Raw genomic sequence first — 25,746 nt, forward strand, 5'->3', positions numbered from 1 at the left:
CATATTGCTACATTTATACAAAGTAACACGTGTGCCGGATTGGGCGGGGTCATCTGAACAACAAGAGAACACAGAGAAGGAAAAACAAGAGGCTGGAAGGTGTGTTCACAGAGCCAGAGGAGGAATGAGTGTGACGGTGCGTGTGAGGAGGACAGTTTGTGTAAGGCTCCAAACAGGTAGCGTAGGCCATGACATGTGCCACATAATTCTGCTCCTTTACACCATGGAACAGGTGAGCCATTGGTCCTTTGGCATAGATGGCCACATCCTCCCCACCATGTGTCTCAGCATCCAGTGGCACAGCAGCCTGCTGCATGTACTCCTCATCATCTAAACAAAAAAAATGTGTAGCCAATCACCAAACAACCTTTCAGAATAAGTAGATGTTTCAGCGTTTCCATTAATTCACCATGATGACCTTATACACTCTACCTTACTTACAAATTCATAAACTGTCATTGGGATAAGAGACATACATTAGATTGCACTATTATCACACTTTCCTCATGTATCCTGTGGCACAACTGTGTTTTTCAAATCCTCTGTAATTTATTTAATCAAACTTAATAATATAATTTTCACAAACCAGAAAGGAATCTAAATCCCTTTGATTCAGCGACTAACGCGAAGCAAAGCGTGTAAAAATACCCCCAGTGGATGTATTTGGAAAATGACTGCAGTCTTTGTTTTGCTCTGGTTAAAGGGGCCTTTTAAGCATTGTGCAAAGGTTGAACCTTTATTCTCTTTTATCTCTACATCTCACAAAAACTTTTTGGCCTCATACGCTTACATTAATCATATAGATGTTGACTTGCAGGGGATAGGTGCCAGGTGGGCTGAGTGTACACTGGTTCCCAGAACAAGTATATTAAAAAGAGAAGGCATTTTTTTCACCTTAAGTTACACACACTTGTTCAATGACAAAAAACACACAGTGTAGGACAAGGAACATTGCTGTTAACCTTCCAAAGTACAGGAGACCTGTGCAAAGAACTAAACAGAAGACAGAACCATGAATCCGTAAATAAAATGACCATCATAATTTATCTCTGCTCCCTAGAGAAACATGCACAAGCCAACCATAACCGCATCGCTTCAAGGTGTCTGTGTACACATCAGCACAGACGAGTGCCACAGCTGAAAGATATTAATCTGTACTTACAGTAATCCACCAAAGTGATGTTCTCTCTAGTTCCATTTATATGGACGTAACCCGGGCCATTGGCATACAGGATGCTAGTGAAAGGCATTTGGTCGTCAGCTTTCTTTGGGGCTAATCCTGAATAATAAAAATAAAAAGAATGTAGGTAAGGAAGAGGCTAGTTCCAGTATTCTTCACAAGTGGTCCGTCTGCACCCTTTTTTTGTTTTACCCCTTTTTTCGCCCCTTGTACTTTTAATTTCACACACCAGGGCATGATTTTCATGCTAGTTTGAACCCACAATGCCTTCACGTGGCAGTGCTTTGAGTCATACCAAAGATGGGGTTTCCTCGAGCCGTGTTGCCACCAAAGGTGAAGACATGAGAGTGGTCAGCAGTGACCACAGTCAGTGTGTCTGATTCTCTGGTGAGCTGTGCAGCACGATGAATGGCACAGTCAAACATCACAGCTTCTGTCAGTGCCAGTTTGGCAATGCCATCGTGGTGACCGTGATCGATTCTCCCTCGTAACAGATAACAGAAAAGAGATTTAGACATTTAATATTTATTTCATTGTCTTGCAACTTAAGGAATTAAACCTCATTAAACTGGATCCACAAGCTAAATAAATAAATGAGTGTGCTTGCTGAGATTTTACATTACAAAATTGTTTTATTGCACTCATCTTCCACAAACAGGAAATATCCTTTTGGATTTTTCTTCAGTATTTGAATAGCCTTTTCTGTCATCTCCACAATGGATGGATCACGCGTGCTATTTCGGAAAACCTCAAATCTCATGTCTTTGGGCTCAAACAGACCTAGAAGCACGAACAAACAAGAAGAAAATGTTCATGTTGGACCAAAATGAATAAAAAATATGCAGCAGCACACAGCAATGTTGTGGTTAATCCAAACTGTCAGTTAGAACAAAAAAAAAAAAAAAAAAAAAAATGGAAACTGAAAGTCAATTTCAAAATATGTTAGAGTTGAACAGCTAAACCTTCTGACCCCGTCTGTAGAGTTAAAATCAGCACTGCAATCTCAGATCATTAATATGAAAATCTATCTAAGAATTGGTACACTTGCTCATTTAAGTTATATATAAGGCAGTTAACAGTTTTAAAGAAATAATTGCTAGCTGCTAGTCAAGCCTTCTCTGTGATGGCTTGTTTTAAAAGTAAGAACACCTTTAAATGCAGCAGATCTAATTTTCTAAATTTATCATACAAGTGGGTAATATGCATAACATTGATAACAAGATGATAACACCTCTGAGCTATTGGCGGCTGCATTGCTGTCATGCACACTGTGTTGTTTTATCACCAAAGCAGTAAGAGATGATACTAGTCAACATCATAAGTATTTACATGTCTATAAAGATTAAAGTTGGGTTAAGTGGACTCCTCTTCTTTCTAAGGCATTTATAAGATTTAATAACTTAGATATATGTAAACAGGTTTATGACTAAATTTTTCCCTACCTTTCTACCAATGTTAATATATTTAATATTCTGCAGTAAGTCTGTATCTGCTCATTAGCAGACCCAATATTAGTTACCCACCCATGAGTCGGTCAGTATTTTTAACATTTATCTCATCAAACTCCTTCCTGTGCCAAACATAGCGTGATTTCTTGTTCTGAAACACAAACCAGAGGAAACGTGACTCTGTGAGCTGTCGTGGGGGAATTGAGGAAATATTTGCACAATAATTGTCAATAATCCTACTGGTTTAGCCTTCAGCCACACATCAATGAGGTTCCTCTTGTCTTTGCGGTCCCCCTTGCGGGAGTTGGAGGTAGGGTACTCTGGGTCTGGGGTGCCTTTTGGAGTCATGTACATCCTGCCTCCACCGAGAATCACCTTTAAAAAACAACAACAAGCAGAACCACAAAGATGTTTGGCTTTTCCAACTTTCCTCATATTTCTTTGTACTGACCTTAAAGTTATTGTTAATTATAATCTGACAGGATAATCGAAATAAAACGATAAAGTCATGAACTCTGGAAATCACAATGGAAAATAACTGGGAACACAGAGTGCTCATTTGTATATGGCAATTAAAGATAGGCCAACAAGATCAATTCCATTATTTATTTATTTATTTATTTATTGCAATTTTATAGAAGGTGGTGCAGCAAAACAGGGTTCTAACAGGGTTCTAACAGGGCTGATCGAGCTTACAATCTTTGCTTTAAAGTGTTCGTGTACTGCTCTCATCAAGTAGAGTCATATGAAATTACACACACACACACACACCCTGACCTCCACTTCTGAGTTGCCTACAGATCAAGTATGGACTGTGCCTGAACGGACATACAGAACTCAAAAGAAAAAAGTTTGGTTCTCTGTAGAGCGTTTCCCGCTGGGCGGTGCCTCACAGCCCTCTGCCTCTGGGAGTGACCCTTTCAACAAAGGAGGCAAGAGGTGGCCAGGAGGCCTGTTTAACAGGTGGGTGCAGCCTGATCTATCTAGTGAAAGTCTAGACAGACCAGGCCAAGATTTTAAACGTCAGGGCATAATAAAAGAATTATCTGGTCCCTACCAATTTATATAAAAGTATTTAAATAAACCCTATTATATAATAGCTACACTGACAATTGATGTTATATCTTATTTGTTGATTGAAAAGAGCCAAACAATTTTTCTTTCTTACATCAATGTCAACATTGGTGACTAGCTGGGTGGCAATGTCGACGCAACCATGTTCGCGAGCACTGGAAGGCAGATCTGCATCACTGTACCAGCTGCGGCTGACAGAGTGGGCGTAGGCGGCTGCTGGGGAAGCATGCTGGACACGGGTGGTGGTCACTATTCCTACTGATTTACCTGAAAAACAATAGAAAACTGCAAATGAAAAATGGATAGAATACAGTACATCCAGGAGTTCACACTACCGGTCAAAGGTTTTAAAACACCCTAATTCTTCCAGTTATTGCTGTTTAAGTCGTTCAAGTCCAATGAATAATTTGAAATGGTACAAAAGTAAATAGTGAATTGCCAGATGTAAAAAAGAAAAAGAAAAGAAAAGAAAAAAAGGTAAGATTACCCAAAACCAAAAGTAATGTACTTTTCAGAATTATACAAAATGTTTTGTTTTCATGGAACACAAAATGGGTTAACAATTTAAAGCTGTTCGGCAGCAGTGGAGGTTGATGAAGCCTTAGAAGCTGGTGCTACTAAGTCCTACAGGTGTTCCAACTTTTCTGGATTACTTACAACCCCATCTGTCTGCATAAAAGTGTGTTGGAACACACTGTGGTACCATACCCTCATGAGCATCGGTTGAACAGTATTGTACTACAGAAAGTAAAGTGTTGCTACAAAATGGCAAGAAATAGGCTATTAATAATGGAAGAGAGACAGACCATCGTAACACTTCAAAATATAGGTCTTTCCCACAGAGAAAATGCAAAAAAAGTCAATGTGTCAATGAGTACAGTTTCCTTCACCATCACAAGGCACTCAGAAACTGGGGCACACTCTGTCAGGTAGAGATCTGGCAGACCCAAAGCAGCAACTGAATCAGAGGACAAGTTTCTGAGAGTTAACAGGTTGCATGACAGACAGCTCACAGGACAACAGCTTCAAGCACAGCTTAATAGTGGTTGCAGTAAGCAAGTCTCAGTTTAACTGTGAAGAGAAGACTTCGAGCTGCAGGTTTGACAGACGGGTCTCAGCAAGAAAGTCTAACATATAAAATGAAATCACCTCTTTCAAATAAATTATCTTGTGTTCTGACACCATTTCTCAACCCCTGAGCCCCTCACACAGTCTGTGTACCAACTTTTATTTTGGAATTAAAGCATAAAGATGATTATTTTTATGATACAAATTATATTTTTTTGTGTACTTTGTACCAAATAGTTTTGGAATTTGTTAGAAATGGGTTTGTGTCTTCTTCTGTGCCAGAGAACTCCAATTCTAAGAACTATCTGTTTTATTGGTGACAATGGTGAGATGATTTTGATAGAGGGAGGTGAGATTTGGAGTTTTCGAGCAGTTACGCTCATAGAATTTGTTGTAGTTACTGCTGTCAACACTACATTTGTAACAGTACAACACAGTACAATACATTATCTCTGTGGACAGGTTTGATGGTTCCATGTTTGTTTATTTATTGATAATTATAGAAGAACAATTTAAAAAAATTGCCTTAAAAGAACAATCCACTTAATGAACACCTTATCATGGTGGGGTGGTTTTGGTGCCCTAGTGATCTCCAGCAGTTATGTTATTGGAGGCAATTTGCCCCCATCAGGGTCTCCCAAGGCAATTTAGTTCTAGTTGAGCAGCTAGACCAGGGGTCAGCAACCTTTAGCACCCAAAGAGCCATTTGGATGCGATTTCCACGCAAAAGAAAACACTGGGAGCCGCAAATACTTTTTGACATCTAAAATGAAGATAACACTGTATATATGTATATATACATATTTTTTACCTTTATGCTTTGTGTGAACAACTAAGGTGTGTTGCTTAAATCCATGAAGTGCTACAGAGAAAATTACATTTTATTTATGTAATTAACACATTTTAAACTCTTAAAGAAATATAACAAAAGGAAAGACACCCAGCTGAACTAAAATGATCCATGTAGCAAACAAAAACTGTTGTGAGCCGCCACCTTTATATCACCTTTGGGCTTTTGGAGCCTTGACCAGATTTTTTAAAAAAATAATTGGAAAAAAAGCACCATGCTGCTGAAAAATGAAAAATAGGCGGACGCACCGGAGCGGCACCAGCAATCACGCCTCGCCACCTTAACGTCTGTGCTATCTATGCTGTTGTGTTGGTATGTGTCGGGCTGTGAGCTTTAACACCGGATGTATGTGTACAGCAACCGTGTGTGAAAAGTGGTCAATAAAGAGATGCTGAAAAGCATGTTCATGGAAACATCGTCGGGTCTGCCGTGATATGTTTACAATGGGACTTCTGCTCCTGAACCTCTGCGCACAGCGTCTGCAAATCGGGGCTGTACGAAGTGACTTTCATCTTTACGCAGGACTGTAAGCTGTCATCTATGAGGCGTGAGTGGTGTTTGTTTTTAATATAGTTCACGGTGGAGAACAGCTGCTGACATAATGTAGATCCGAAGATCCATAATTGGCTTACCTGGGGTTGAAAGTCTCAATAAATGCACGGCGTTTCGGCGGGTACACCGGCTTCCACAAGTGTGACGCTTATTTTGAGCGATCAAAAACTAATAGAAGTTAAAAAAGAACTAACATAAATAAAATACACTTCAGCTAATTACTTAAAAAAATAATTTATTTTCCCAAACCACGCAGAGCCGCACTAAAAGGACTAAAGAGCCGCATGCGGCTCCGGAGCCGCAGGTTGCCAACCCCTGAGCTAGACTATGTGTAGACCTCTATGAAGAAAACATTAGTGGTCTGTGTTACCTCAGCCATATTTGGTTTACCGGGGCCTTACCCTGCAGCCAAGGGTGCATTAAACGATTTAGTATATCGACACATGATGCAAATAAACATATATGTGACAAAAATATAGCAAACTCAATCTAATGTTGTGACACGACAACATTAGCAAACATTTGCAAACAACAATGCAAATTCACTTGAAACATGCACATGCCTTGACAGACAACCCTGCACAAATTGCATGTCATAAAGTGACCACAGGCACAAAGGTCAAGGCAGATCAGCGTGGGTGGTTCTCCTAACTGTATATATATTTTTTGAACGTTGAACCGTAATTGGCAAGCAACACTGAAGTAGCTTGTCAGATTATTGCTTTATTCCACATATTTTATTTTAAAGCATTACATATCTTAAGATCAGAAAACAAACTGGTTGACCTGTCCTTTACACAGCAAACTCACTACTTGACCAAGCAATCAACTGTCTTTACCTTGTGCTTTAGCGCGCCGCAGAACTGAGTAGACCTCATTACCAAAGGTGGTGTTACACTCGTAGGCCACCGCTTTAGCGCTGAGTCCTACTGTCTTTGCATTGGCCTTCACACCGCAGTGGTAGGCTGTAGCAGTGCTGGCACTGTCTGCTACCTGCTTGTCCACACTGTAGGTCTACAGAGTAGAAACAAAAACAGCATTAAAACAGGATAGCATCAAACACAGATGGACCATGTCATTATTTTTAGAAGTGAAATCTGCACATGCACATTTGGGGAGCTGAGATATTTTATGCATTCACTGCATATTGAAAGTAGCATTTTTGCTTCTCCCCTGAGAAAAATTGCTTGAATGTGCTTCATGTTCTAATGTGTTAAGTTGAAATGACTGTCACTTAAGTTGCAAAAGTTTCTGGGGATGATCTAAAAGATGGAGCCAGCTAGAATGTGTTATATCAGATATGTTCTCTTTTTGATTATAGGTTGGGATATCAGAGGCACCAAAGACACTAAACACTGATTCCTTCTTTCAACCACACAGTGATTTAGGGATTATGTTCAATCCAGGATGATGAGTTTAAATCTGTGTTCACATTTTCTACCACAGTGTCAGCATTTTCACTTCAGCTGTTGATTGCATTAGGATTTCTTTTTTCACGTGAGAGTTTGAGTGGCATGTGTCGTGTTAAGGGAACGAAGCATGTGAATAAAAAGACACGTTCAAGCCCCTGATCAGCCTTCCTTATAAAGGGGTATTCACCTGCAGTGCAAATCTGTCTTTGTCTCTATGATAGTTCTACTTCATGTCTCTGTACTGATTTACCAGGTGACTGTATTTCTACCATAAACACACACTCAAACACACATGCACATTTTACAAGAATGTGAGTGAAAGTGGGGAAAAATTCAAAGGCCACAGAGAAAAGGTACGTTTCTGTGAGCTGTTGCTAACCTGGAATGTGTTTTGAAATTTGTGTGAAAATTCCCCCCTGCTTTGTCACTTTCTTCACCAGGAGGAACACCTTTTTTAGGATAATGTAACAGTAAAATGCAATAATTTTCAAACACAGTAAGAAATGTTTTACTGCAGGTTTGAAAATACAGAGCTATTTACTGGTTAATATGTATTCCAACCTTCCAAGGAATTACATAAAAGCATTTTTCCTAGCAACCAACTGACCAACTCTAGAGAAAAAAAAGTAAAAAAAAAAAAAGAACATTAGATGTAATGTGAGTGGATACAGTTCAGTACAGGCCACAGAAGAACAAGAGCACACATTGGAAAAGTTACTCTACTTCTCATGAGTGGAGAAAGCAACTTAGAAGAACTATTAATAAAATACAAAATGTAAAATACATTTGAAGTGCAGCTGAGGTTATAGGATGACACTTTACTGGCTATTTTGAATTTCTTTCTACACATGAATAATTAATTGATGAATAATAACTGATGACCTGCAGGTCAGCAGTGCTGTTTTGTCACCTTAGAGAGGGCCACGTATGGAAAGGTGTCCATGGCTAGTATCGTCTCTTCTCCAGATCCACCATCCATCTGACCTCGCAGGATTCGAGCTGCTGACACTGTGGACACGCCCATTCCTGCGAGACAGTGATTGACGACCAAAGGTCACTGACGTGGTCAGTCTACATTATACACATTCACTGGACATTTTATAAGGTTGATAGTAAGGGGGCTCGATTCCCCTTGTTATTTCTTGAGAAATGCCTTAATTGTTCATGGCACACATTCAAAAGGTGATGGATACATTTATACATTTCAATGAGACTGATTCTTAGTCACCAGTGTTTAAATAAGAAAATGCCGAGAGGAGACTAAGAAAGAGTTTTGCATGCAACACAAGAAAACTCTAAAGCAGTGATACCTGTTCCTCATATGTGTACTTATTCTTTGTTGTGGTACTTTACTGTTCTAATGAAAAAGAGCTCAAAAGAGCTCATTTTAAGATACATTTTTTGCCATCCTGTATCTCATTTGGCATATTCTGTTAATATCTTAGAGCTTTTTCCAGGGGTAAGAATGTTTATGTTAGATTATGTTTGAAATCAGGTTGTAATCTTAAAGTCAATCTTATAGCTTTGGTTTTAGAGTAATGTACAACAATTGTAATGTCATTTAAACTTCCAAACTGCCCTTTTCTACACAAAACCATTAAGGGTTACAGTGAAATTTAAGTTTTCCTTTTGTTTCATTGCACACTAACCATGAAAAGGACCCCTTAGTAAGCAGAGGTTTCAGTTCATTTTTATCTATATGTCACCAAATTACAACAACAATCATCTGGAAGTGAGAATGTTAAGTCACAAAAATGGACTTAAAAGCATTTAATGAAATAAGATCTGCTATCTTCCAGTCTTTTTGCATCATGTTCCATGTGAAAGGGGCAGCATAAGTAAAAGCCCTCTTTCCCAGTTCAGTTCTGGCAAATGGAACATTGAGCAATAAAAGATCGCTTGAACGCAGGCTGTAAGAAACAGTACTTCTCCGTGTGAGCAGATCGCAAATGTAGGTGGGCATTTGTCCAAGCAGGGCCTTATAAATAAAGATGCACCAGTGAGCAAACCTCCTGGAGGACAACGAAGGCCATCCCACTCGAGCGTACAGATCACAACAATGGGTCAAGGCCCTACAGTTTGTAATAAACCGTAAGGAGGCATGATAAACTGAGTCAATCTTATGAAGACACTGGGCTGAAGAAACCTTTATTCATGCCCTTAAGGCAGATGACGTGTGATGACACGCGCACGACCCCGCCTGCACATATAGCCCCTGTCATCACAGTCATCCCTCAGTTCGATAGCCGCTCTTCACCAAGCCAAACTGCTCAGTGGGGCCACCTTGTGTTGTACCTCGTTCCTCTCCTTCAGGGAACAGAAGTTATAGACATAACTATTCGTTCCCTTTCAGTCGATTCACTCGGTACAACACATAAGTATGGGACATATATACACGCCCCGCAGAGCAGCCACCGAACCGGAATCGGACCACCATATCCTTAGTGAGTGGTAGGCGCATGGCCCCCGCCTGCACATATAGCCGCTGTCATCACAGTCATCCCTCAGTTCTTACGCTCTTCACCTCGCTGAGAACACCTCTGCTGAGTTGGGCTAGCTAGCTGCTGGTAGTTAGCTCCATTGTCTGCCGACTTGAACTTAGCTTAACTGCCCCTGTTGGTGTTAGCCTCCACCACGCAGTTGGTGTGTAGGCTGCCCGCGGAGCACTAATTTCAAGTTTTTTCCCGTGCAGCATTTTGCTTTGCGTTTTGGAATGGACTCCAAACCGAAGCGAGCAAAGCAGAAATCTTCTGTTCGCCCCTGTCCTCAGGGATGCAGTTTCTCTTTGCACGACAGCGACCAGCACGATGCCTGCCCTGTCTGCCTGGGGCCCGAAGCCTGTGCGTTTTGTCGCCAGCTCCGGCGCTCGACCCTGGAAAGACGGGTGACGTTTGTGGAAAAAGTGCTGGGACGCTTGGCTGTCGCACGGCATGACCCTCTCCTTTCCGAGTATGGAGCCCCGGCTTCATCAGAGTCCGAAGACGAGGATTTTCCGGTCGATGTCCCCACAATTAGCTGGGCTGACCACATGGAATATGTTGACGGGTTAGCCGATGACGAGCCGAAACCATGCAGGAGCGCTGACGGGCTTCAGCCTGGGTTGAAGCCCGCCAGCGCTCCCTAGGAAAACGATGACGTACTGGACATTGGCCTGGATATCCATGGTTTGTCGGAGGATGAGCAGGAGAGTTCATTGTCGGACCAATGTGCCGCCGCTGCTACGCCGGTCGGCCACGATGACACCTCTCTTTTTTTCCCTGTTTTGCCGTGCTGCTGAGAAGCTGCAGGTGGACTGGCCCTCTCCTCCTGCCTTCCCATGTTCCCAGACTTTCTCTGCGAGCTAACAGCATGGAACAAACCTCTGTCTACCCGCGTCACTGTGCCCGGCTATGGACAGTACAAGGAATTGGACGGCGCCGAGGGGGCTGGCTTAGCTAACCCACCCCCTATGGAGCCGTCTCTGGCTGCTTATCCCATAACCATGGTGTCGGCGGCCCCGCAACTCTGCCGTCCAAGTACTGCAGATTCTCTGCTTCGCAGCTGGAGAAGATTTATTGGGCTCAGGCCGGCACTGCTCACGCCATGAGCTCCGTCACCATGCTCCAGACGTACCAGGCAATGTGCCTGGTGGTGCTCGGATCGCTGGTTCCTGATGACATCCCGCTGGCACCTCTTCTTAACGAGGTCAGAGTCGCCACAGATTACATCCTCCGTGCGTCTCGCTGTGCAGTGCTCTCCCTGGGCAGAGGGATGGCGTCGACAGTAGTGGCGCAGGGGCACCTGTGGCTGACCCTCTCTGACGTCCCGGATAGGGACAGAGCTATATATTTGGACGCGACATCATCCCCAGATGTCAGCCCAAGCCCAAGCCCGCAGTTAGCTCTCACAGGCCCACCGCTGCTCTGACGACTGGCAAGAGACCGGCACCCACTGCTGAAGTGAGTGTGCCGCCAGCGAGAGCACATCCTCTGGCATGAGCTCCACGCCAGTTGGCCTGGAGCAAAGGCCCACCCTCGGGCCCCCGGCGGGATCCGACACCTCAGCCTCAGCCCTCCTAGCTGTGGTTTCGAGTGGAGAAGGGGTCCAGCAGCAGGGAGACGCTGTTTTTATCCCTCTGTTGCCGCACAAGAGGTGCCGCTTAAGTTCTGTTCAGGTTGTCAGCCCCAGAAGGCGCTGCACTTTCCTAACACTGTCTCCCAAGCACAAAACTCCTGCACACAAAATGCCTCAGGTCACTCCCTGTTCAGGTGTGTTAAATGTTCAGGTGACCACATAGAGAAAAGGTGCCTCCAACAAAATGTATGAATGTACATGTTTCCATGTTACAATCAATAAAGAGTGTTGTTTATTCTCAAACAATCACAAATGCTCAGCCTGCAGGCAGAATGAGCCAGGTCAGGCAGGTGATGCAGTCCCCTGCAGACAAACTGGGGGGCGACAACGCCCCGCCGACGGTGCTGCAGGTCAGCCGGCTGGCTGCTCACTTCCCTCAGTGGCGCACTTGTGCCCCCTCTCCGTGGGTGCTGCGAACCATTGCCATGGGTTACCGGGTCAAGCCGCCTCGTTTCCAAAGAGTTGTAAACACGACTGTCAACACCGAGGCGGCCATGATACTCAGAGAGGAAATAAAGGCGCTATTGCAGAAAAGAGCAACACGAGTGGTCCCCACTTCGGAGACAGACAAAGGTTGGTACAGCCATTATTTTGTTGTTCCAAAAAAAAGAAGGAGGGCCTTGTCCCATCCTCAACCTGCGAGTCTTGAACACGTATCTACGAACGTACAGGTTCAAGATGCTAACACTCAGACAGCTATTGAATGCAGTTGGCCCGGGAGATTGGTTTGCAACAATTGATCTAATAGATGCTTATTTTCATGTGGCTATACACCCGAAACACAGGCAGTTTCTGAGGTTTGTATTTGAGGGCGTAGCCAATGAATACTTAGTGCTGCCGTTCGGGCTGTCGCTCGCTCCTCGCACCTTTACGAAATGTGCCAAGGCAGCGCTAGCGCCCCTCAGAGAGAGAGGCATCCGCATCTTAGCCTACCTAGACGACTGGGCTCTCGTAGCTTGCTCCAGAGAGCAGGCAGAGACACAGCTGTCGCTGGTTCTGTCACACATTCAGACACTGGGGTTCTCTGTGACACATTCAGACACTGGGGTTCTCTGTGAACTTTCAAAAGAGCTCGCTAATCCCGAGTCAGCAGATTACTTTTCTCGGTTTGAAAATATGCTCGCTTTCCAGCCGCGCATGTTTGTCGGAGCACAGAGTGGCCGCGTTTCATCGCTGCCTCGCTCAGTTTCAGCTGGGAAGCAGACTGCGTTTCCAGACGATATTAAGCTTGTTGGGCATGATGGCATCTATGATCGCCGTGGTGCCACTTGGACTGTTAAAAATGAGAGCGTTTCAACGCTGGACTCTCTCTCACCGTTTGTGTGCATCGCATCACCTCCGGAGGAGGCTGCCGGTAACCGCGTCTTGCATGCTAGCTCTCCGTCCTTGGAGGGAGCCCAGGCTGCTGCATCAGGGCTCTCGGATTGGGAGGGTGTTGTTTCGCAAGGTGGTGTCCACAGATGCTTCCCTAAGAGGGTGGGGAGCGCTTTGCGAGGGTGCATCAGTGAGAGGGATCTGGTCCGCAGCCCAGCGCGAGCTGCACATCAACCACTTAGAGCTGTTAGCAGTGTTCTTAGCTCTAAAGCATTTCCGTCCAGTCCTGGATGGCCAGCATGTCTTAGTCAGGACGGACAATTCAACAGTGGTGTCTTACATAAACAGGCAGGGAGGAACATGTTCTCTTCCCCTGTTGAAGCTGTCTCACTCTCTGCTGTTATGGTGCAGTGTTCATTTTCTGTCTCTAAGAGCCACCCATGTCCCGGGCCACCTGAACCTGGGGCTGGACCTTCTCTCCAGGGGGGGTCCTCTGGTGAGAGAATGGAGGTTACACCCTTAAGTAGTGGCTCAGATTTGGGATTTATTTGGCAAGGCACAAATAGATCTTTTTGCTTCCAGGGTAAATACTCACTGCCCCCTGTTCTTCTCCATAATCGACCATGATGCACCCTTGGGCATGGACGTGCTAGCGCACCAATGGCCAGACGTGTATGCATTTCCCCCAGTGGAAATTATATCTCCAGTTCTAGAGCGAGTGCATCGGTATTCCCTCTCTCTGATTCTAGTGGCCCCTTGGTGGCCCACAAGGTCGTGGTATGCGGAGATAATCAGCCTTCTAGCAGCAAGTCCTTGGCCCCTTCGGTGGCTCATGCTGTCCTTTCTGCTGGGTCTACCACTCACTAAGGATATGGTGGTCCGATTCCGGTTCGGTGGGGCGTGTATATATGTCCCATACTTATGTGTTGTACCGAGTGAATCGACTGAAAGGGAACGAATAGTTATGTCTATAACTTCTGTTCCCTGAAGGAGAGGAACGAGGTACAACACAAGGTGGCCCCACTGAGCAGTTTGGCTTGGTGAAGAGCGGCTATCGAACTGAGGGATGACTGTGATGACAGGGGCTATATGTGCAGGCGGGGTCGTGCGCGTGTCATCACACGTCATCTGCCTTAAGGGCATGAATAAAGGTTTCTTCAGCCAGGACACGCGAGGGCGTGATATCCCATACTTATGTGTTGTACCTCGCTCCTCTCCTTCAGGGAACAGAAGTTATTGACATAACTATTTGTTTTATTTACTATTATACCTTCTTTTATCAGTCCTCTTACATCTATGTCAAAGTGTGTACAGGCTGTATTGAGGACACTTCCTTGACTGTTAAGCTCACCCTTTAAACATATAATATCTGTGTGAATTACTTACTTAAATAAGCAAGGAGTTTATGAGTTTTCTCAAAGAAAAGAAAAAAAAACTCACAATATGTGAAGTTCCAGCTCAGTTTACCCAAATGCGTACTTTCTCTTCGTCACAGTGCTTTTACAACATTCACAGTAGCTCAGGTAAAATACAATCATCACACAGACAGGAACAGTACTTTAACATTTCAAGTTCCAGTCGAATCTTTTAGATGATGTGAACCATCCTTTCTTGTATTATGAATCAACCTTATGTAAATCACTTGTACTTTATTTGAACACAATAAGGGAGAAGCAGCTCCTCATTAGCTTCTGTGATGCATTTACTTCACACACCTTAAACTAGATGTTAGAGTTGTCACAGTTAACATTTCTCATGTTACCATGTTGTATTTCTAAAACCCAGCCTCAGTGTATGTCCTGTAGACTCTCAAATGGAAACACCAATATCTAGATCTAGATCTAGATATTCATAAATTTCACCAGACCAGCTTTAATCCTAAGCTTTTGTTGTTTTTATGTGTTACATAAAAAAACGTTAACATTTTATATTTTCAAGTGAAAACACAGTGACATGTTTTGTTGAAGAAACAGTCTGTCTTCTAGTTCTCAGAGGTTACCGTTAGTTTTTCAAACACATTCGTTTTCATTTCTGTCTACGTGGTTTTTATGGATAAAGTGATTTTCAATAGTACAAGCATGTTTAACTTTTTGTTGCTCTCCAGTATAAATGCAGGAACTTGTAGGCTTTATTTAAACTGTCACAATTTACTAAGCAATGTCAAAAACAGGGTTGACCCATGATGCATCTGAACACTCCTGGAGAAGCCCGAAGCATTGTACCTCCTTAACTAAACAATCAATTTGTTGCCTGTTTTTTGCTATGGTGCCTACAAGTTTTCCTTTGCTGCTGTAAGCCCTTTACCATTGTATTTAAAAACCCTACTGTGGTGCATTTAAGTTTCCCTTAAAAGTCACACTCATAAAATTAAGAACAGGCTTAGGGCAAAGCAGGGCAGGAGAGATGTGTAAAGAAAACTCTGCTCACCGACCACCCAGAAATGCGACTTGATGGGTATGATTTAAAGCAGATATTGTTTGTCTTTAACACAAAAAACATTCTCACATCTTTGTGCCTTTAATCAGCTTCTCCCACCAAAACTGATTTAATCCCTCACCAGTCATAAAAGTAACAATTAATGGCAGAACAATTTCCAGCCAAATCTAATGCAGATGGAAATTATTCTCAAATGTCAATAGCTGCCTGTAGATGTTGCAGTGTCAGACTACAGCGCTACAGAAGGACACTTTGTTATCTCAAGAGTGGATCTTTAAGGTGGCGCCCCCACTGATGTTGATACTCTAAGATAACTAAGTTATCTTAGAGTATCAACTAATGTAGCAGCATAGCTAAAAGACAACTGCTAACAACAAACAATGCACTCTAAAAGAAACAAATGGCTCTGTAAGAGCTGTGCGAAAGAAAAAAAATGCACACTTTTGTTTGTGTTTGACATTTTTATCCGATTTATTTCTTTTTCTTTAGATGAAACTACATTAATCTCAGATGAAGCAGTGCTATGCTGCTATGTCAATAATGGGAATTCCATTTGAAGTTGGAAAGTGGAATTTCCAAGTTCCCAGTCACAATCTTCGACTGGAATGCTTCCTCAAATCAGAATTTCAACTGAGAAAGTCAGGACGGCACGACTAACCCTGATTTAATGATCCAAGATGGCGGATGTGCATAGGAACATTAGTAAAACTGTAAAACTTGTGATCTGTAGGATCACTGCTATGTATTTGTAACTCACTACATAAACCTCATGCATACATGAATGTGCTGGGGCAGTGTGTTTCAGGGCAAAAAACAAGTATACACAGTAAACAAATCTTGTGTTTACACACAGTAAACAAATCTTGTGTTTACAAACAGTAAACAAATCCTGTTTTTCCTCGCTTTTCCGAAATGACTACTGGAACGCAGCTCCCAGCTCTGACATCTGTCTTCAGAGGTAAATGCAGTACAGTATAAGCCTCTTACACAGTTTTGTATCATTGCATCTGGGTTCTGGTACTTAAACTGTGTGACAACAGTGGCAAGAAAATATCCCCACACCATTATTCCATCACCAGTGTCCTGAACTGTTGATACAAAGCAGAATGGATTCATGCTTTCATGTTGTTTATGCCAAATTCTGACCTATCGTCTGAATCTTGCAGCAGAAATCGAAACTCATCAGACCAGGCAGCACATTTCCAATCTTGGGTTGTCAAAAATCGCATGTAAAGACTGTAGCCTCAGTTTCCAGCTGGCAGCTGACTGGAGTGGCACCTGGTGACACCATGGCTGAGTGGGTCACACACCAGATACATGAATGGCTCTACATTGCTAAGGAACAAAGCAAATACTTATTTTCCTTGATTTTGTGACTTTCTTACTGGAACATCTTAACTCAGGAGTGGGAGTCACTCTAAGCCCACCATCAAACGTCCAGGGTAAATGGAACACAGAATAATCCTAATAAATACATTTGTGAATCATTGTTTCTGGGTTTGAATACTCTAACTGTGTGACAATGCTGCCATTATAAGGTCAAGATAGAAATTATAACATTGCTAATTGTTGCACTATTAAAAAAAAAAAAAAAACCCAACAACAACAGCATCGCTGATGTCTGACTTCCAATAAAGACCTCTACTATTGCATCCTATCTGTGAAAAGGCAAAGGTGCTAAACTGTGACACATGTGTGCCTGGTCACAGTGGACTGGAAAGAATTTTTTTTCTGCCAAACCAACTACCAGCTGTTCTCAGGATGTGGATCTCAGTGATTTTGTTCTTTTCCTTAAAATAAAATCTGAGTTACGGACACAATGGAAGATTCATAAAAATACAGTTTTAAAAGTGGCCCAGTGCTTTGAATGAGATAATGAGACAAAAGATTTTCATTGCCTCCTGTACACTGATCACACATCAACATTAAAACCACTAACAGGTCATCCACATCCCTCACCTGCAGTTCGTCGGTCTTTGACCAACGTGACCAGCCCAACAATCTAACAACCATTGACATCAGAAAGAAAAAGTTCAGGAACAGCTCGTGGAGCACAGCAAAGAGCCAAAGGCTTCCAACCTCCCGTGATCCAAAACTTGATGGAGCATCTCTGGGGCAGACCGGAGCAAGCCTGATTATCAGAAGCCTCACCTTTCAACCCACAGGAATGAAAGGATCTGCTGCCAACACCTCACTGCAAGACAACACAGCCTCTGACCTGTCAGCGCAGGTAGTGTTAAAAAATGAAAATCGGCCATTTAAAGTTTAAATGTCTATCACAATGCTACACCAACATATGTCTGTACAAGTATTTTTTTCCACCTATTCTATATTTCGCCCATAAAGTTCCAAAGCACTGCAGTCAAGCTTAATTTTCCCAAATATTTGAACCATATTTGTTGGTAATTGCTGAATGATATTTGATCCTTCTGTTTAGTCTTGGCAAAAAAAAACACAAGAACCCCAAAACCTCACATTGCTTGCCCACTTTGAAAACAGTTTTATAATTATGTAGAAATACTGTTACATCATCCACTTTGCTATGTTTGTCAGTGAAGTTGAAAGTAATGCATTTTCTACTAAATCTTTAGCCACAGCTGTGCCAGCACTGAATGCTGGTTAAAATTGATTTCTCAGAAGCTTACCGTCACCCAGGAACAGGATGATGTTCTTGGCCTGGTGCTCCCGAGGACGTAATCTGAGCGCAGCATCCAGTGTCGCCCTTGCTTGTGCATCCCAATATGCCGGCTCTTTCTCAATCTCATACAGGGCTGCTCCATAGAAACATGCATGGAGAAAGAATTAATGAGATGTAGGTGCAGTCTTGGATATGAGTAGATCTCAGAGATTTACAGGTAAACAAGCAGGCATGTGTGTGGGGCTGACTGTTTAGGGTTTGTGCGTGGGGGGGTTTCCATGTGCAGAACTTCATAAGAATTCATGTGTGTGCGCGAGCACACATTTTTCTCTCTTTAAGGTTAATGCCCTGACATATGCACATGTACTTTACCTTGATTCAGACAAGAAAAACAGGTTTCTTAAAAGGTGTCAAAGTGATAAAAACAGCCTTGAAGGCACTTTGATATCTATCCATTCATGCTCACGGAGAAGCTCTAGGGGGGAAAACAAAGCTAAAAAAGAAAATTCCTTTTGCCACACACTAAAACAAGGAAAGACAAACAGTCCATCCCAAAGTTTACATAAACAAGTAGACACGGACAAAAATACACTGACACCAGCTTATGTTCATCTTCAGCCACTGGCACCCACACACCTGCATTTTCAAAAGCAGTCTGTCTTTACTCACAGTCCCAGTTTGAGGTTACCTGCTTGAGTCTGTGTGTCCATTTTCCTCCCCACAAAGTGCTACTAATATCCCAACCTCAGGCAGCAATAATAACTCTGACGTCTCCTCACCTTGGCTGTCCATAGCGGCCCGGCTGGCAGGCATCAGGATGGGGCCCAGCAGGATAACCAGGAGACTGGGGACCCTGTAATGTGGTGTCAGCATCTCTGTTCCACACGACCTGGAAGCTGGAGAAATTGACACAGGCTTTCAGTGCAGACGTAAAGGCAGAGGAGGCACAGGCAGAGAGTGTGGCTGCTGAGACCTCCGGCCCTGCCTTTATAAAGCCCCGCTGGGTGTGTGTAGTAAGGAAGGGCCCAAGCCAGCTCATAGGCTTAGAGCCACAAAAGAGGGACGAGTGAGTGTGAGAGAAGGAGGAAGAGCAAGGGAGAGAGACAGAAAAAGAGGACCACACAGGAGCTGCACAGCATCATAGAATAATTCTTGAAAATGCACAAACCCCATTTTATTTTATTTTTTATTTTTATGATTTTAAATGTTACACCTTTTTTTCCCCTCCCTTCTGCAGTACCTTTCCCTGACTCCCCTGTTTTGTGTGTGATTGTGATAGAGATCTCAATTATTCTTTGATGTGGTATGTGCCTTCTGGATCTTTTTAAGCTGCAGTCCCTTTAACAGAAGGAAAAAAAAACCCAAAAAACTATCAATTTATGCTGGCATCCATCATTTTACAAATCATTACTGTGTCCCTTTCAATTTCGTCCCCCCACCAATCTCTTGGACAAACACTCAAAAAAGAATGAAAGGGAACAAAGTCCAGCTTAGTCTTGAGAACATCATAATTGAGTCTTGATGTCTTCTGTTTTTTATGTCAGGAAAACGGTCACATTTCCATTTCCCTCCCCTGAATTTTTGCATTTAAAAGACCCCAATATTTTCCCTCTGGCTAAGTCAACTTGGCCCGTTTTTCTGTGGCAAATGAAGCAGGGTTAGCATTTTTCTTCTGTGAGGTAGTGGAGCCCGACTGCAGAATGAAAATGTCTCCTCTCTTCTATGCAAACAACAGTTAATGTGTGAAATGAGGTGAGCTGGGCCAACTTTGTTCCGCACGGCCAGAAGCATCAAATTCCCGGTGAACAGCTCCCGCCTTCTTGAACGCGGTGTTGTTACAATTCTTCTAGAAGATCACTGCTTTCTGCCAACCGCTCATGCGTTGCCAACATTGGTTTGCAGTTAGTCACATGTGCCTAATCAAGACTGCAATAAAATCATAAAAGCAATCTGGGTAGAGAGGCCTCACATGATGTAGCCCACACCACATGAACTGGAAATACCAGTGGCATGTGCAAGAGCAGGAAAACTTGTGTGAGCATGTCTGAGTATTCATTTGTTATGGGTTTGCCCCAGAGAGAAAGTCTAGCTGGGAAAGTCAAATTAGTGTAAACACCTGGTAGCTGCTTAGGACTCAGCATGGATCATCCATGTATCAAGTGGTACTTTAGCCTCTTTGGGAAACAGAGAAAAGCACAACAAAAACAACTCACTTCTGCAAGAGAATAATTTCTTTGACATGCAACATTGTGATCCGTCTATTTCAGTGTTGCATGGAGTATATCTGGACTATTCGCTACCTTTAAGGGTAGGAAGTTTGATACGTTTCATTTAACCCAAGTAAAATAGTCACAGGAACTCAACTTGGCTTCTGCTGAAGAGTGAGTATACACGTATGTGATATTTATAGCATAGCAGATGGTGACTTGTGCACACATTGAGATCATGTATCAGCGGAAACTGTGCAGCAGGGTGGCCTTCCTCCATTGCGTGGTCTGTTTAAACAGACCTTCTATCCTTTCTCTACAAGGAAAACAAATCTCCGCAAATCTAAAAAGAATCCATCTTCTGAATAATAATTTCTGTTTGTCGCTGAAACAGTAGTATTGTTTATTTTGAATTTATATCAACTATGAAGAGCTAACATATCTTTCTAATGGTGAATATATCTTCATTTAGAATTTCATGTAACACTGTAGTTTTTTTTTAAATGTATAGAAAACTTGCAGTTTCATGCATACCTCTTCACACACACACAGCTCTTTAATTTCAGCATCTGGATCCTGGGTCAGATTCCCCTGAAACGTCCCTTTCCTCTGCTTTGAACACGCTGGGGTCTTTTAATGTATAGATTGCGTAAATTACAGTGATTACCTAGACTCTGCCATTCAAGGATTGGGGGGGGGGGGGGGGGGGGGGGGCATGTTTGGGTTCAGGTTGTTGAGGCAAGGATGTATGTGTGGGTGGTGCCAGACCACCAAACCGCAGTTCTAAAAGAAAGAGCCCAATCGTTCCTCCTGACTTTTAAAAGACAGCATTTAAAAGACCATTTTCAAGATGACACAGTGATAGAGGAAAAACAGCCTGGGCCAAGGATATTGATGGTGAAAGCTGCAGATGCTTGAGAGGACATCTTTAAAAACAGGACATTTAATAGGAAAAGATGGAAAAGACAGACTGGCTGCCAGATCAGAACTTAAAGAGGACAAAAACAGCACTGCTGGAACAATTAAACTAAGTCTGCAATGATGCTTGTGATCTGTTTTGGCCGTGTCGCAAATATGACCCCCCCCCCCCGCCCAGCCCCCGCCCCTTTTCTTTCTTTCTTTACTCTGAGCACATACTCATAGAGTGACATCCATGAAACAGATGAAGAAGAGATCTGGATCAATTTAAGAAGGGAACATAAATGATGTAGGCCATATTTATGAGCAGGGCTGGTGACTGGGATCCTATCTCAGAATAGTTGGAAGGCTGGCCATAAAATGTTTTATTGCTGGCATGCAACTGATTTGGAAATGGGGAGTGGAGGGAGCAATGAGAGGTGAAGTCCCCCAAGACCCGGGTCCAGGCTTAAGACAGCAACTCGTATCAGCTATGGCAAGATGGTGCTACTTCAACAAGAAACACTGACAGCTTTGAGAAGTGCGTGCAACTCTGTGATGTCAGACCAAAGAAGTCATAACATAGAAAAACAGTTAATTACTTTAAACCTATTCCCAGGTGTATAGCACCACTTTAACTGCATGCACTGAAAACTGTATTGCACGATGTCATAGAAATAATGCTTTCATGGGCGCTTGGTGACCACATCAAAAATGTCCTAATGATCGTTGGTTTGCTAACCTTTGCTCTGCTTCTGGCTCCCTTTGCAACATCGCAAACACACACACACGCACACACGCACACTCACACACACACACACACACACACAAAACCGACTTACCTGTGCAGCAACATCTATGGAGAAGAAGTATAATTAGAAACAGTATCATTTTGACTCAAAGCCTCAAAAACGTCTTCAACACCCCCACTCCCCAGTTTTCTCCACTTACTTCTTCTTGCTGATCCACTTCCTCGACCTTTGCCTCTTTCACTTTCTCTAAACACCAGGTGATTACAGTCTGCCTCTTATACTGCCTTCTGCAACAGTGGCTGATTAACTTTCTTTCTCACTGCCAGCATATCCAAAGACATAATAAATAACCGATGCAAAAATGAAAAGCTATTTCTCTTCCAGCACTACCATGTTGCTGCCTTGGCCTGAATCTTTTGTATGAGGCAGATGCGGAGTGGGATAAGGAAACACACTTGTTTGGACAAACACACATAAATGCACTCACCTTCTTACCAGTTTACATCAGAAACATCCATCAAATCAGAGAGCCGGGCCTGTTTTCCCTCCCTGCGCTGCCCATCTTTTCTGTCTACAATGGACTGAATCAAAGTCTTTTTCTCTCTTTGTGTCCTCTGTGGACACATGATTGTCAGCAGCTCACATAGGTTCAGGCTTTGTAGTTGGCTGTGAGGAAGAGCCTGAGTTGGTTTCAAAGGAGTCAAACTGGGACAAAGGGTTTAAAGAATAGACTCGAATAAACAAGTGTGAGGATGCTGTATGTTGCAAAGACACGAATATGTGCTAATGAGAGGTATATTTGATTGAAAACAGCCAGTATCGGGGAGCGCAGACAGCGTGGAAACCCAGAGAGAAACATTTGTATTCAGGATTGTTGAGCAGGTCTGAGGGGAGAGAAGATGAGTTCTAATCAACACGACTGTGGTGTAGGCTACCTGCCTCACATTCCTTGCCTCCCACTCAACTAAGCACTCTGCTTACCCTAGATACACTCCACATCAAAGAGCCCTCATTACAGAAGCGATCACACTTGCAGGGAAAGAGTCAGGGTGCGAGAGCAAGAGAGCACAGAGGGAGGGAGGGAGGGGAGGGAGGACAGGAGGGCCAAGGAAGAGCAACAACGCTCAGAAGAAGCAGAAGTATCATACAAAATAAAAAATCAATTCCAGCTGCGTTTTTCTTCAGCTGGCAAGACCTTGAAAAAACACAACAAACAGCTGCTGAGAACAATGTGCAAAAAAAAACAAAACAGCTTGAAAAATCTTATTCAAGCATAAAAGAAAGTATGTGAAGGCCAAGAAGATTAATTTTAATAAATCCAGAGTCCAGTCAGCGCAGTCAAATAGCATAAATTCAAAGTCAAGCTCCAGCTCCTCTTGGCTTTTGTTTTTCCTTTTGAAAGTGGTCCAGAGAGAGTTCCCCTTTCCCCCCACGGCCACCCAGGCATGATGCTTGTACTTGTGGGAGAACATTGTGTCAGTCGGTTAGGTCAGGCGACTCCACGACTGGCGCTTGAGGTCAGACGTAGGTTTATTTTTCTAGGCAGGCCCCTGCCAAAAAACATCCTCTGCAGTATCCTCAATATTCTCCAGGTGCTCACCAGACAGGGAATGTAAGCAGCACCGGAGGAGACTGCTTCTTTCGTTCAGCTTGTAAAGAGACTTTTATTTCTGTTTTACAAATTGACCATTTCGGTTGAAAGCTCACGCGTGGATTAGCAACACAGAAATTTGTCGCTGACATTTCTTTTCGGGGCTCACTCGACCACCCAGGGGACTTCATGCACTGATACATTTAAAACCCTTTAAAGCAACTCCTCAGAGTTTCAACCTCTGTCATTTATTTGACCTATGGAAGCAATTCAAGAAGTGTAAACTTTCACTCAGAATAAAATATTGCAGAGGCTACACAAAAATTCAAAAAATATTTTAAAAAAAAAACGTATCATTCTGTCCGATCCTTTTAGCACCACTAACATGCTAAAGTCTGCAGTTATTATACAGAAAACAGCTGCTGTTATGTATTGTAGATAGAAAGGGAATAAGCATCTTGCTAAAGCACTCTTCACAACCCTCACTCAGCCTTAGGAGGAAAAAAAAACTGCTCATACTTAAACATTTAGCTGCCCCCAGCCCAATTTCCAGATTCTGGTTGGGAGGAGGAGGGGGGCTCAAAGAGTCACCACAGTACTTTGTGTAAGGCCACAGTTTGAAGCTCAGTCTTTGCCTTGTTTTGGTGCCACAAAGTCGTGAATAATGAATCTGAACGCACGCAAAAGCTGGCAAATGAATCCGAGTGTGAGCGTCCCAGCAGAGGACAAATTGTTTCAGTGTTTTGTTTTCAACTGCGCTCATAAACTCACGACACGTTGCCAAAAGTTTTTTAATGACTTCATAATGGTGCATGCATAAAGGCCCATTATTCATCTAATTTGGAGAATTTCATAAAGAGATGGCAACGTAACCCTTCTATTTTCTGCACATTAACCTGTTGCACTTTATTATTATTTTAGTTCAAAGTGGTTTGTGTGCGTTTGGGTATTTCTTTTTTTGTGTCGTTATCATTTTTGGAAACATATTGCATGCACTGCCACTCTTAGATATGCTTAAAGAAGATACCCGCAAATTATCAAATTATATGGCATGTTTTCTTTTTAATTCCCATTTTTATTTAATCTTTATTTAAAAGTTATAAAGTGATAATAATTTGTTTCCTTAGGGAAAAAAAATTATTTTACAGCTTTTTACTTTTACTGCATGGAGATGAGCTTGTTTATGACAGAAGACTGAGCAAAAATCGATGATGAGCTGAAACATAACAACCCCTTATATTTGGAACACAGATGCTAAAGAACGTGTAAAATGGAATAATAATAATAATAAATGGATGAGATCAGTCATTGATTTTAACTGGAATAGTTTTATCATCCTCAATGAAATGGTACGAAGGACATGTGGAATAATCATAACTGTCTTATATAAAAATGAATCATACAATAAATTTATATCCAACAGAGGAATCCCCCATCCTTGACTTTATGATTTCTTCCAGTAACTCAGATACGCAATTATAGTATCAGTTTTTTAGAAGTGAATACATCTTTGACAATTTTCTCTTCATCACAGAGTAAAATCCTTTGACCCTCATACTTACAGTATGTATTGGGTCTTTTATTTGTTTAGTTATCTGTTCTCACCATCAATTTCCATTCAAGCAGACTGTGAGAGTCATTTTGTCTTTTCCACTAATTAAATTCTTTGCATCTTCCAGTGGCTTATTTACTGTAAAGTTTCTCCACAGATCTGATCTCAAATAGCCTTTGTTTTAAATCTCTCACTTGAGGCAATAAACCAAAAGAGATAAAACCTGTTCCTTTGAAGTGTGTGTTAGCCTTGTTAAATAACTGATGCTTCTTAACGGCAAACCTTGAAAAGAATCACAGAGGTTTGCTGCAAAAGCTCAGATAAAGACTATCCTTAGAGTGAATATTCTACTGCTGTTAGGACCATTTTTCACATCATTTTTAACATTTTTAAATGTTTGAGGCATAGCTCTCATGAGCCATGATTGTCCTTTTTATTTTTTTTAGCATGTATACCAATAACATGAGCAGAAAAGTGAGTCAACCAAAATGAAGACTGGTCTGAGAAATAAAGAGCTTTGTGTTATTTCTGTTTGACCACAAGATGGTGTCACTCCTTCCACTTTCCAAGCTATTTCTTCTTCATTTGAAACAATTATCATGGTCAGTCATTGTTTGCGTTCTCAAGAATCAGTCTTGAGTAGGGATGGGTATCGTTTAGGT

At 42.5% G+C, this 25,746-nt stretch overlaps 1 protein-coding gene across 1 annotated transcript; it reads right to left on the reverse strand.

Annotated features, from left to right (window-relative positions):
- Nucleotides 1-49: 49 nt before the first annotated feature.
- LOC146617947 (alkaline phosphatase-like) lies at nucleotides 50-18,958 on the reverse strand. Its single transcript, XM_085371822.1, has 11 exons — nucleotides 18,865-18,958; nucleotides 18,093-18,218; nucleotides 8,495-8,610; nucleotides 7,012-7,186; nucleotides 3,797-3,969; nucleotides 2,869-3,003; nucleotides 2,704-2,779; nucleotides 1,826-1,960; nucleotides 1,476-1,667; nucleotides 1,163-1,279; nucleotides 50-330 (listed from the first exon to the last, which is right to left on the reverse strand). Exons 1-11 carry the CDS (start codon nucleotides 18,956-18,958, stop codon nucleotides 50-52), a joined length of 1,620 nt encoding a protein of 539 aa, XP_085227948.1.
- Between the last annotated feature and the right edge of the window lie 6,788 nt (nucleotides 18,959-25,746).

The sequence above is a fragment of the Diplotaxodon limnothrissa genome, linkage group LG15, assembly GCF_057381915.1.
Source record: "Diplotaxodon limnothrissa isolate DT_005_m linkage group LG15, D_limnothrissa_male_GT1.1, whole genome shotgun sequence".
Taxonomy (NCBI): Eukaryota; Metazoa; Chordata; class Actinopteri; order Cichliformes; family Cichlidae; genus Diplotaxodon; species Diplotaxodon limnothrissa.

Excerpts from the sequence above, each read along its gene's own strand:
- LOC146617947 (XM_085371822.1), bottom strand. The coding sequence starts at position 18,958 with ATGCTGACACCACATTACAGGGTCCCCAGTCTCCTGGTTATCCTGCTG. Across the intron at positions 18,219-18,864 it reads GGCCGCTATGGACAGCCAAG|CCCTGTATGAGATTGAGAAA; the intron begins GTGAGGAGACGT and ends TCTATGGAGCAG. Across the intron at positions 3,970-7,011 it reads GCGGCGCGCTAAAGCACAAG|GTAAATCAGTAGGAATAGTG; the intron begins GTAAAGACAGTT and ends ATTGTTTTTCAG.